The 13,736-nt window shown below is 46.6% G+C and overlaps 1 protein-coding gene and 1 long non-coding RNA gene across 2 annotated transcripts; both read left to right on the top strand.

The window, feature by feature from the left end:
- Positions 1-1,139: 1,139 nt before the first annotated feature.
- On the top strand, positions 1,140-5,520 carry GLYATL3 (glycine-N-acyltransferase like 3; the record flags this gene model as incomplete). The annotated part of the gene is given in 6 exon segments (XM_084624172.1): positions 1,140-1,217; positions 2,531-2,638; positions 3,154-3,305; positions 5,095-5,161; positions 5,165-5,186; positions 5,189-5,520. Coding segments are annotated over 6 exon segments (759 nt in total).
- A 1,485-nt stretch (positions 5,521-7,005) lies between these two features.
- Positions 7,006-12,520, top strand: LOC311518043. Its single transcript, XR_014710870.1, has 3 exons — positions 7,006-7,097; positions 7,186-7,423; positions 10,327-12,520. It is a non-coding gene; the product is annotated as an uncharacterized lncRNA (long non-coding RNA).
- Positions 12,521-13,736: the final 1,216 nt, after the last annotated feature.

Raw genomic sequence — 13,736 nt, 5'->3', positions numbered from 1 at the left:
ATAACTTAGTTTTCCCAGTTATCAAGAAAAACATTTTTCTTCTTTAAACCTGTGGTTCCCAAACTTTTTAGTAATGTGGCTCTTACAGATATTTTCAAATTTAGTGGCTCCCCACAACTGAATACCGTTTTGTTTTTTTAACCAACTGAGGACAGAAGATTCTAGAGTTCAGGACACTAGATTCAAGAGGGACACTATAGCTTGGATTTTTGCAACCTTATTCAATTCCAGTTTAATTATATAATGTGATCTGATCTGGGTTTTTAAAACTGTCATTTGAAATTATGAATTTTTTAGCATGTCTGGACACAGTCTAAGATTTTAGTGAGAAAAATGGGCCTGTCTCAAATTGCATAGTTGCACGATGTTTGGCTAAATTTCTGTTAGCTGCAGATGTAAGTCATTTTCCAAGTTTAAATATTTCTGTACTTAATTTTCCCAGAATTAATTCCCAGAACATTGCTGAAAACCCAAACGTAGATATAACTTGAAGTGAATGGAAGCAGCGCTTTCATAGCTTCATCACTGAGTTCTCCATACTCTTCTTTAACAGAAATCTAGAATTCCTGGTATTTTAGATATGAAACCTGGTCTTTAGCATAGTGATCACTTGACAATTCTATGAGATTTTGTTGAGCTATACTTAACACCATTCCAGCCTTAACTGTTATCAAGAATCCAACAGGTATCAGGAGATCATGTTAAACACCAGGAAAATATCCATAATGGGAATACAATCGAGACAAATGAGTAATTATTTGGTCTTGAGCATTTTGATCCCTTTCACTCTGTTCTTTTAAAAAGTCTAACAGCAGAAACATCTCAGCAACTCCCTTTTCAGTGGGGTATGTCCAAAGACAAAGTTTCTTTATGACTTCCTGGATTTTCTTTCATATCTAGTATTTGTTTTCCTATCTTGAGGAGTTTGAGTTTAGTGCATTCAATTTGCCATAGATACCCACCAGACCCTTGAAAACAAATGACCCATTGATCTCCCACCCCCCACCTCCGAGCCTCAGCAGAAGCCTCAGGGCTGAAGTCTCAAGCCTGGGCATTCCCCTCATATAAGGATACATATGGATAAGACCTATATATGTCTAGCTGTTCCCACTCAGGCCATTGCTACATGCTTTGGGAAGATGCTGGTGCTGAACTGTTCCATGAAACTGCAGATGCTGGAGAAAATGTTAATGCAGAACTTCCCCAAATCACACAAAGTAATAGATCTGATCTTCTCTTTTCTGAGCTATCTCCTTTGGGGAATCAGAATGTTGGGCAAGATGGAAGCAGAGCCGGGGGGGTGGGGGAAGAGAAGTTTCTTTGCTACTACAACTGACTATCAAGGAAGCCTGTACCTGAGAGCAGTGGATTCACCAATGTGATGGTGTAACCCACTGCTCAGTGTGTGTCTAATGGACTTCCCTCTGTGTCTGATCAACAGAGGACACAGATCTGTTGGAGAGCCTGATTCTTTAGCTCCAGCTCTTGGAATTTGTGCTTTTAGCTCTGGGAGTCCTTGGTTCAGTCTCATGTGTGTCAGCCAAGATGGCAGGCCTCAAAATGGTCTCTCTGGTTCTTAATGTTAACCCTGCAACGTTAACTATGATGAGGATGGTATAGGCCAGCTATACCTTGCAGCTAAGTAGCAGGTTCTTAGATACTGGATAAGGGTCCATCACCCAGGGCTTAGAAGGGAAAGATAGTGTACCTCCCTATCCCATAATGCAAATGGATAAAGAAGAGAAAAGAATAAAGTAAACAGATGACAGCTTTTATTTAAAACAGAAACAGTGAGATGTGGTTTGATAGTTTGGGTTTAAAACCCAGGCCCAACCAAATAGATACCCTGGCAATAAACAAATAAACCTAAAACAAAATCCCAGATACTGCACCATTTCTAGGTGGTGGTAGGCAGTAGATGCTAAGACGCCATTGTCATGGCCAACTGATGGACCCTGAATCTCAACTGCTTCTTAGTAGGAGATCAACAGGATCTGTTGATGCTAAAGAAATGCCTGGCTCTGCAATCATCGCAGGATGAGCAATCAACAGGACCTCTGTACCTTTCTCTGAAAAGAATGTGGGGTTCAGAGATTGGTAGCACAGTCTCAGTTCTTAATGCTGTTGTCTTCAGATGCTGCTCTTCTGATCTTCTAGTCCACGTAGCTGCGCAAATACAATGGTACTGTGGCTGCCTCTAGGATGGACAGCAACGAGGCAGCGGGTGCTCAGAGTTCATATAGGCACAAGTGCACCAAAGTTCTGAGGTAAAACTGGCAGCTCCCCTGGTGGAACCTGTTTGAACCAATTCTGACTGTTAGCTGCCTTTTCCACCATAGTTCCAAAGGGCCTGAAAACTTTAGCAAGAAGCTAAACAAAGGGCTGTTTGTCAGGCATGCCGTTTTGAATTTCAGACTCCATATCCAATACGTGGTCAAATACCTTAACCAAATGTAAAGGCATAAAGTACAACTTATTCTAAAGCACAAAACAATTTATAATCTCTACTTCATGTTACATTATCTGGCAGGTTTATGGAGCAGTGCTGAATATCAACAAAGGAAATCCCTTCGGGAAGGAAGTGGTGGTGGATTCGTGGCCAGATTTCAAAGTTGTCATCATCAGGCAGCAGATAGAGGTAGATCAAAACATTTTTTTAATCTGAGCTCCAGAAGAGCAAATGCACTGTGGAGCCTGTTGTGATTGAATCCTTTCCTTTAGCTTCTTAGGTGGTGTCAACTTGGAGTGGGAAGGGAGTAGCAAGGCTTGCACTCTCCAACACCCTGCAGAGTAGGTGACTTGGCTGATTCCTGGGAATATAGTAGATTAGATTCTTCACCACTTGAAATCCTTAAATCAAGACTGGATGTCTTTTTGAAAGATGTGCTCTCTCTAACAGAAGTTACAGGCTTGATGTAGAAATTACTTGGTGAGGTTCTCAGGCCTGCATTGTGCAGGAGGTCAGAGTAGATCATAATGGCTCCTTCTGGCTTTAACATCTATGAAATTGTGGAGAATGTATTGAATGGGGAAGAAAAAAGTGCAGTAACACAGAGGGTTTTGAAGATTTCAGATGTGCAAACAGCTTCATATTGAATCCAAGCTTTGTTTTTTGATTTTTTTATTTCCATGTGCATTGTTTTTTTAAATGAGTCACTATTTATCTTTGCCAACACAGGGCTCCAGGGTGGATTATATGAAGCATCCAACACTGACTTGTTTAGACCTACCAACAATGTGAAACTATCCTCTTTCCAGATGTTTATCCTCCCAGACCCTGACATGCTGCCAGACGTCAGAACTCAGTATGTCCAATCACATCCTTCCTATTTTCAATAAATATGATAATACTTAGCTCATATCTAGCACTTTTCATTAGATGTTAAAACAGGGGTCTCAAACTCAATTTACCGTAGGGCTAGTACCAGTCCTCACATCCTCCCAGCAGGCCAATAATGTCACTGAAGATGGTGTTCAGAAAAGAAAACGTTTATATTATATTTTTATTTTGAATTTATTAGCAATAAAACGGTCATACAACTTTATACAATTCTTCGCCTGCCAGAGTTTTTAGTGTTTGCCAGACACCTGGCAATGCTTCAGTTCTGTCAGTTTGACGTTTGGCCTCAGTGGCTGAGCAGTTGAAACCTTCAGGATTGCAGCAAGGTGGGCGTCAGATCGGTGTGTGTTTGATTTTTTTGACTTGTTTATATTCATGGGGGGGGCGGGGCGGGAGGAGAAGTGGTGCTGACTCTGCCCGGTGCCTAGTGATGTCCCTCTCTCCCAGCCAGTGGGAGCTGCGGGGGCAGTACCTGTAGCAGACATTGCCAGCAATGTGCCGGCGTGCATCTCCTCCGCAGGCCACAGTGGGGAGGTTCTCTGACTGCAGATGACTTTGAGACCCCATCTTAAAGAGCTTTACAGATGTGGAAACTGAGGCACAGAGAAGTGGAGTGACTTGACCACGGTTCCCCAGCAGGCCAATGACAGAGCTGGGAACAGAACCCAGGTCTCCTCAGTCCTAATCAAATTCTCTATCTACTAGGCCACAATAGGCAGAATGGTAGGTCATTGGGACACAAACTGGCTGAATGAGGAAGAGCCTGGGAGTGAGGAGGCAACTCCAGGAAGTGAGAGGCACTCTGTGTGTGTGTGTGTGTGTGTATATATTAAGGGTCTTAATTTTTAAGAAAAGACAGACCTTGAGGTGTGTTGGTAACCATGATTGATTTTTTTTTTTTTCACTCTCCAAATCAGGTCCTCAACTCCCTCTATAGGATCATGGGTGGTGCAGTCCAACAAGCATTTCTTGTCCTTAGAACTGCTACAGTTAAAACCGTTTAAAACATCATGTGCACATATTACAGGGGTGAGCAAACTATTTTGGCCTGAGGGTCACAGCAGGGCTCTGTAACTGTGTGGAGGGCCAGGTAGGGAAGGCTGTGCCTCCCCGAACAGCCTGGCCCCACCGCCTATCCAACCCCTCCCACTTCCTGCTCCCTGACTGTCCCCAGTCAGAACCCCTGACCCATCCAACCCCCCCTTCTCCTTGTTCCCTGATCACACGCTGGTCCTCACCCCCATCCAAACCCCCCTGTCCCCTGACTGCCCTCCAGGACCCTTTGCCCCTTTTCCAACTCCCCCACCCCCTTGGAGCACCAGGACTGCCAGCCGCCATGCCACTGCGGCCAGACCCAGCCACTGGAGCACTGGCAGCATGGCGAGCTGAGGCTGTGGGGGAGGGGGGACAGCAGGGGAGCGGCCAGGGGCTCAAGGGCCAGGCAGGACGGTCCTGTGGGCCGGATGTGGCCCGCAGGCCGCAGTTTGCCCACCTCTGTATTACAAGCTTACTCCCAGGACTCAGACATAACACCTCCCTGGGCACCTGGCAGATAAGGACTGGACCTCCCATCTAGACTTCTCATGCAGCAATGGCACTAATCCTCCAATCTCTAGCCTGGCCTAGCGCTCTTTAGTTTCCTTTTCTGAAGTAGAACAGGAAAGCCATTGAACTGGGAAAGATGGCTCTAATTCTGCTTCAGTGGCTTAAGGATGAAGTATTCTGCCTAACGCATTTCCTATTCCTTCTCCCAGGATGGACCCTGCACCAAGACTGGCTTACCTTGATGTCTCTTATACCAGCCTGCTGAATGAAACCTGGTGACGGGGAGGCAGCGAGCAATGCCAGGGTACATTGCCAACCTCATTCACTGCTTCCCCAGCATCTGCGTGCTAGATGACAATGGACACCCTGTCTCCTGGAGTCTGACAGATCAGTTTGCCACCATGATTCACAGTTATACCCTTCCTGAGCACCGCAGGAAAGGTTATAACCGTCTTGTTGCCACCATGTTAGCTAATAAGTTACATAGCCAGAGCTTTCCAGTGCAGGGTAACGTCCTAGAGGAGAACATACCAGCTACATCATTGTCTAAAAGCATGAACTCTCAATGTCTGCCCTGCCAATTTTTCAGACTCATCCACATGCCTTTCTGGTTTTTAGCCAGCCCTGACCTATAGTCTAAGCACCGGTATAAGTTATTGGTTTCCTGAGTATTCACTTACCTCCTCCACTGCACCTAGGTGAAATATTACAGCCTCATATGGGAAATCAGACTAGATCATAACAATCCTTCTTCTAGCTTTAAAAATCTCTCAATCTAATATACGCTAATACCCGTCCACGGCATCTCAGTTCAGCAAATCAAAGAAAGGTAGGAATGGATTCAAGTCCAGCATTTTGTTGCTGTAGTCCATCTCCCCTGCATTCCCTCTTATTAAAAAAAAAACAACCCAATTCCTTTAGTTAAGCGACCTGTCTTATAAGATGGCCCATCTTGTCCCGGAGTATACATCTTTTATTAGACCAACCCACAGTTACTGGACAAACCAGACCTCTGACCCCTCCTGGCCTCTTCAAGTGCACCCCATCTAGATCTCAGGCCCTGGGCTGTCACTTGTCTCGGGAAGGGGGGGGGCAAAATAACATGATTCTCCCACTCTCAGACTAGGCCCTGGCTTGCAGTCCTCTGTGTATCCACCTCAGCAGACATGTCCAGACCCTATAGTTCTGTTCCCTCGGGGGGCAATGACAGTGGTGACCAAACAGCCTCCTTCAAGCAAAGTATTATTTAGAACAAAAGCATTTCAGAGAAAAGTGGTCTTTAATAATAAGGCACACTACATGCCTCTCTAGCTCACCAGGTGGTTGTCTTACTACAGACTCTATGTGGAAGATAAACTTCCTATAGACGCTTCTGCAAAACCACTCTGTCTGTCAGCCTCTCTCCTCCCTGTCAGAGCTCCATGATATTCTCTGGACAGCCCTGGAGACTTGCTCCCCTTCCCAGGGCAAGGCACTATGGATATGCCTACACTGCACTTAAGAGGTGTGACTGCAGTTCCTGTAGACATGCCTGAGCTAGCTTCAGTCTAGCTAGATCAAAGGTAGCTTGACTAACAGTCGCAGGATAATCACAGCAGCCAGGAGGTGGGATAGGGGGGTGAGGGTGCGGAGTCCGGGTACATACAGGAACAGCTAGTGTGGCTGTCTGCCCCTGCTGCTATTGTTACTCAAGCTAGCCTTCGTCTAGCAAGATCTAGGAGAGCTCTGGTATGGCTACATGTGCTGCAATCACACCTCCTAACTGTAGTGTAGAGATGCCCTTTAATCTGGTAAATCTATCTCTGGCAGAACAATGTTTACAACTCAGAGGCAGAGGAGCCATGATCCTTGAAGCTTACACTTGAAAGGCAATGGGCCAAGTGTATGTCTAAGTGTTCTTATCTGAGAAGCTCCAGTATTGCTTTGCTTGGCTGTTTGTTCCTCCCACAGCCACTATTGTATAGTAAACATTTCACTACCACAACATAAATTATACAGTCTCTCAATAACTACGTTCTATCACTCCATAGATTAGCACACAGCAGCTCCATGACTGTCACGCTCATCGTTTCACACTAGCAATGATTAAGCAATGAATGGCACTGGTTCCTGTGTTAACAGAGCCCATGGGGATGTTCACAGTACCTAGGAATGTGAACTCCTGCGTTGGGCCTACAACAGTTTAGCAACAATGCAGTGGGAAAATTGAATGGTATATTAAATACAATGCTTATGTTAGCAGCCTCCCTTTGTGTATTTGGGACACATCTGATTTAACTACATTTAACTACATAATTTAGCCTTGCCCGGACCCCTCCTGGAGGTCAAGGATTGCGGCGAGAACCGACGCCCAGCGCGCACCGGTGAGTTCATCGGGGGCCTCGGAGGAGACGCGATTTGATCGACCCCAGAGGGCACAATGGTGCAACGCACTCATATAGTGGAGAAGCTGTTGTGGATGGCGGTAAAGAACCAGTCCCTTAAACATGGGGGAGGAGCAGCTGCAGGCCACGGTAAAAAACCGGTCCCTTGGATAAGGTAGGAACCTTTTAAAATCCGGATTATATGCTCTGTGGAACCTGGGGGCGCCCAGAGTTACCCTGTAGGTATGGGACAGGGACAGAGCTCAGGGGTTAGGGCACGGTGTACGCCCCTAGAGTGCATTCTAGCAAACTGAAAGGTATTTGGTGCGGATCCAATGACTAAGAGCCAATTAAAACAATTCTGTACAGTTGACTGGCCTCAATATCAACTCGAGGACCAGAAGTGGTGGCCACCAGAAGGGTCAATTAATTACAACACGATCCTCCAATTAGTTTTGTTTTGTCAGTAAATGGGTAAATGAAATGAACATATGTATGCACATTTGTTTCTGACTTTATGTACTTAACCAGATATTTTACAGCACTGTAATCTAACTCCGACTGGTTCGGTAGCAGCTAATGTTAGTCCCCAGACCCCCACCCCCACTGTAATGGCAGAGCCGGTGTCCCCTTCGGCCCCCACACCCCCACCGTATAAGGGTAGGATGCCTCGGGTTACAGAGATTGCCCCCTCGGTGGGACTCTATCCTTTGCTTACCGAGACTGTTGTGGCTTGCCCAGGGGCAGACGGACGTCAGGCTACCACTATGCAAGTTTACACCCATGTGCCATTCAATCCAATAGATTTAGCAGCTTTTAAAACACAGGCTGGGGAATTCTCAACAAACCCAAGCAGGTTTATTTCAGTCTTTAAGGGGTGCCTCAGTAGTCACAAGCCGATTAAGACGACTGTAATATCCTCCTGAGAACCCTGTTGTCTGAGGTGGAGAGGGATCAGGTTACAGCTAAGGCAAGGGGAGCGTCAGCCTTCAAGTAAAAAAAAAAAGAAAGGAATCTATCTGTCAAGTTCCTCTCCAAATAATTGTAAGCGGCTCAGGGCATTTCCGGGTATGGCAGGCTTTTGCAGGATATGGATCCCAGAGTTTGAACTGTGGGCTAAACCCCTGTACGACTGTGTAAAAGGAGCAGATCATGACCCCTTCTATTGAACCCCAGAGGCTGATAGGGCATTTAAAATCCTGAAAAGAAAATTGTTGGAAGCCCCGGCTCTGGGCCTGCCGGATCTCTCTAAGCCGTTTCAGTTGTATGTACATGAACGAAGGGGGGTGGCCCTAGGAGTGCTTACACAGCTGTTAGGAGCATGGAGACGTCCTGTGGCTTATTTTTCTAAGCAACTGGATCAGGTTGCAAAGGGTTGGCCGGCATGTTTACGGGCGGTCGCAGCTACTGCCCTAGTGCTTAAGGAAGCAAAGAAGCTAACATTGGGAGGGGTTATGCAAATCTATACTCCCCATATGGTCCGAGCCTTATTGGCTGCAAAGGGAGGGCTTTGGCTCACCCAGGCTCGGATCGGTACCAGGCTGAGCTGTTAGAGAACTCTGAAGTCACCCTACAGCCTTGCCCCTCCCTTAACCCAGCCACCCTCTTGCCAAAAACAGAGGAACAAAAACATAACTGTTTAGAGATCATAGATGTCCAGTACTCCAGCCGTCCGGATTTAAAGGATGTACCCCTCCCAAATGCAAATGATAAGTGGTACACTGATGGTAGCAGTACTGTAATAAATGGGCAAAGGAGGGCGGGTTATGCTGTTGTGACCCTCCATGACACTGTGAAAGCTGAAGGTTTGCCTGCTGGGACCTCTGCCCAGCTTGCCGAACTAATAGCCCTGACCCGTGCACTTAAACTGTCAAAAGAAAAGCGGGTCAACATTTTTACTGATTCAAAGTATGCTTTTGGTGTGCTGCATGCTCATGCTGGCCTATGGAAGCAAAGGGGAATGCTGACAGCCCAAGGCTCCCCAGTCAAGTACGGGCCCCAAATCCTCCGGCTCCTAGAAGCCGTACAACTCCCCTCGGAAGTGGCGGTGGTACACTGTAAAGCCCATCAAAGGGAGGATCAAGATGTGGCCAGAGGTAACGCCCGGGCAGATAAAGAGGCTAAGCATGCTGCCACCCTGCCATCCCCTCAGGCTGAGAACGCCCATATGCATGCCCTTATCCCATCAGTAGGACCAACCCCTCAGTACTCTGGGGAGGAGAGACAGCTAACTGACAAACTCAGTCTCCGGGAAAAGGAGGGATGGCTCCATTCCCCAGAAGGGAAGGTCCTCTTACCAAAGGGCCCAATCCGGCCAGTGCTTCAGAAACTACATCAAACCACTCATGCTGGCAGGGAAGCACTTATCCAGCTAATGGGAAAATACTTTATCACTTCCGGACTCCGACCCCTGGCTGCCCAGGTACAAGCAGACTGCTTAGTCTGCCAAAAGAATAACCCCCGATCGGGACATCCTGTGCCACCAGCTGCCCTGGAACCCACTCCGGGCCCCGGACAAGTGTGGCAAATAGACTTTACTGAGTTTCCCCGGATCCAAGGGTTCAAATATCTCCTTGTCATAGTGGATTGGTTCAGCGGATGGCCAGAAGCCTTCCCATGCCGTAACTGCACTGCCAGGACAGTGGCCCTCAAGTTTGTTAAGGAGATCGTTCCTCGCTTTGGACTCCCCCTGTGGATGAAATCTGACAACGGGACACACTTCACGTCAAAAATCATTCAAAGCATCTCACATACCTTACAGATCCCCTGGAAACTCCATACGCCCTGGAGACCGCAAGCCAGTGGGGTAGTGGAGCGTACCAATCAGACCCTTAAACGGCATCTCTCAAAAGTGTGCCAAGAAGCCTCACTGCAATGGCCTGATGCTTTGCCCCTCGTCCTACTCCATATCCGCGTTCTCCCTAAGGGTAGATTAGGGCTCAGTCCCTTTAAAATTATGTTTGGAAGGGCATGGCCTATGAATGGCACCCCAGTTCTGTCAGGGGAATGGGAGTTGGGTAATGGTTTTTTGTCACAGTATATGTGTTCCCTGTCTGCTGTTCTCTTGTCTCTTCACAGGTATACCAAGGATTCCCAGCCTCTCCCCTTGGACTCTCCCGTTCACTCCTTACAGCCTGGTGACTCTGTGCTTGTTCGCACCTGGAAAGACAAGCCTCTCCAGAAAAAGTGGAAAGGTCCCTATACCATCCTGCTGATCTCCCATACAGCGGCAAAGATCAAGGGACACAAGAACTGGATCCATCACTCTCGTCTGAAGGCATTACCTGCCCCCTCGTCAGCAGGACAGTGGACCTCCAACCTGCTGACTCCTCATCTAGTGAGATCTCGAGCTAAAGCTACTGTTTAAAAGACACAAATAGCGGGCACCTTAATGCTAAAATGGGCCCACCCAGGTACTAAAGACCCTGGGTTGGGAAAACTCTGGTAATAATTAATTGGGTAACATTGTTATTCTCTGTATTGGCATTTCCAAACTGTGCATATCGGGAGCATAACTCCTTTGTTTTGCTTGCGCACCATGTTGCTAATTTAACAAACCAGACTGATTGCTGGGTATGTGCTCCAACTCCACTATCCCCCAAAACGGGAATGCTCCTTGACATGCTGCCCTTGACCCTTGCAGAATTAGCCACCACCAAAGAGCAGAAAAGAACGGACTCACCGTTCTGAAATAAGACCTCTTTACAGCAAGCCACCTATCAGGACCAGAAGTATTCAGTTGCAGTACTCACTGTGGGAGTGTTATGTTTTACCCGAAACCAATCTGATCACTATGGGCATCCTGTGGAAAAGAGCTCCTGTGTTATTACACAGTGAGCTAATGGGTATTAAATAAAGACCAACAGGGGAGGCCAGCAGTGTGGGTATAATGATTCCTCCCCTTTTAGGAAAACTCTTACAAATAATCTTACCACAAAAAAAAAAAGGGTTTGGAAATATAACTTGCCGTCCAATTAACATCTCCAATGTAGCAAGCCAATGGTGGGTTTGTAGTGGTCCCTATGGCGAGTGTAATTTAAACGGCACAATTAAAAATGCCCGAGACACCTCTGTTGAGTCATAAAAAAAGACCCTGCGGCGACTAACTACGGCATAGGAGGGCAATATAAAGGATCCCCTCACAACCAAAAAGCTGGTAGGGTGCTCTGTACTGAAAATAGCGCCACTGTTTACCGGGCCAGCCATGGCATGCGTAGGCTGCTATACTATAAGGCTACAGATGGTACTTGAGAAAGTGGCCTTAGAGTTAGAGGACTCGGTTAGTAATTTAGAGTCAGCAGTAAAAACTTTAAATAAAAAGGTACAGCAGCTCAGGACGTTTTCCCTCCAAAACAGGCTGGCTTTGGACTATCTCTTGGCATCCCAAGCAGGGGTTTGTGCCCTCGTCGGGCCCCGATGTTGTGTATATGTAAATGATAGCAGTTATAAAATCTATAAAAAGGTGGTACAGGCTAAAGCCCATGCCCGAGCCGGAGCACAAGTTGCCTATACTGCCCCAGAGAACGATTGGTTGCAAACCTTCTTTTCAGGCTGGGGTTTGTCGTCTTGGCTTGGTGGTTTATTTAGCCTGCTATTAAAAATTCTCTTTCCTGTATTGCTTATATTACTGGTATTATGCTGTGCAGTATCATGTGTCAGGGCTCTTTTGCAAAAGTTAATATGTCATTCTCTTCAGGGCTATCACAAAGTGCTTATGCAAAGTCATATTGTAAAAAATAAGTAGCCCAAGTGAGAAAACTCAGAGCCAAGGCTGTTGAGTGTTCTCAAAGGGGGGAGTTGTTGGGAACACTGGGGCATGGCCACTAGGTAACTCGAGGGGATGGAAGACCACGAGTGTCGATGAAGCCCCCTCGCACTAGGCCCAAGTGTCCTTGGCCCCCCCGCCTGGAGGCACACACAGCAGTTATGCTAAAAATCTGCAACAATATGTTGCAGAGTCAGACTGCCTAAAGCAAGGCCAAACAGGGAAGATATGGAAGAACAATGCTAAATAAAGCAGCTTTATGTATAGTTTAACAAATAATACAGAGAATCAGGGAACTAGCTGGGAACTGGATTGGCTGGCTATATGGATACTTGAAGCAGCTTGCTATTGGATAAGTATGCTGGGAAAAAGAATGTATAAAAGCCTGTGTAACTTCCTGCTCTGTTGTACAGGATTTGAGATTCAAATCTCCCTGTACCTTTTTAAAGCTTCAAATAAACTTTTCTGCTTCTCCACCCCGTTGTGATTATTGGGTGTAGCACACCGGGTAACAAACCAACTCAAGCTGTTGTTCAGCCTCTCGGCACTGCGTGCCGGCAACACCCCCAAGAGACATCAAAGATAAAAATATGCTGAATGTTAATCAAAAGAGCAGTTCTCAGGTGCTGCAAAGATCTCTCTCCTGTGATGCAAAAGAAATGGCTTTTGGTTCTTTCAGATGTTACATTCAAATGAATTCTCATCAGCAACAAGCTAATATGGGTCCATCCTTTAAAAGACATTTTATCTGCGAACAATGCCAGCATGAATACAAAGATAATTTTGAGATGTCACTTCCATCTGGTCACCCAGCGTATTACGTGCTGGAAGTCTGGGATGTATTGTCCAATTTAGGGCCAAATCTCACGAGTACTTTCTATTGAAGGTAATGAGTGGTTCTGCATGTAGCCATTTAAAAAAAAAAATCTCATTGCATTTTTTGCATGAGAATGGGAAAATACACTAGGACAAATCCTAAATTTCCCCTCTTTCTGTAATGGTGTTGTCTTCTACATATTAGCTACTACCCTGCACCCCAAAGATGTTGTGTTTCAGTTTGTAAAATGCTTTGGGAATGTTATAATAATTGGGCCTATAGGTTTACCTTACTTGTGAGCCTGACTGTGGGGAAAAGTCAATACAAGTTCATGGTGACACAATAACCCCCAGAGTCCACTCACTGCTGGGATGCTATCTCCTGGCCTCTCTGGAGATTAGCTCTTTCCAGGGCTGATGCTCCCTTCTGCTGCTTGCTTCACATCCTACTACCTCTCTCTCCCCCATCCATGTGACTGCACATGCTTCTTTGTGACTTGGCCCTCTGCCCTGGTCACTATGCATCTTTCCCTATTCTGGGGTATCAAAACCTTTCCTAACAAATGGCCTCAGGCAGCCTTCTCATTCGCTGCCTAGCTGGTGCCACTTCCCCACCTCAGGCTAGCAGAAGAACCCATGCCCACCTACTACTTCAGATTCCCCCTCAGGGACCCTCTAATCAACAGCCAAGGCCTGCACCCTCCTGAACCTTGATGCCTTACCTCACCATCTAGCTCTCCCCACTTCTCGGGGCTCACCAGCCTCACAACTCCCTCCTCCCAGGGAGTATCTGTCACCTATTTTAATTCTATAGCCACCAAACATACCTCCCAGTCCCTACCCCCCCCCCCCCCCCAGGGTGTGACTTCAGCCTATTTCCCTGTCACTCCTTCTACAAGGGGCTTCC

The sequence above is a fragment of the Lepidochelys olivacea genome (genome assembly GCF_965140295.1).
Source record: "Lepidochelys olivacea isolate rLepOli2 genome assembly, chromosome: 3".
NCBI lineage: Eukaryota > Metazoa > Chordata > Testudines > Cheloniidae > Lepidochelys > Lepidochelys olivacea.
This window is presented reverse-complemented; position numbering and strand designations above follow the sequence as displayed.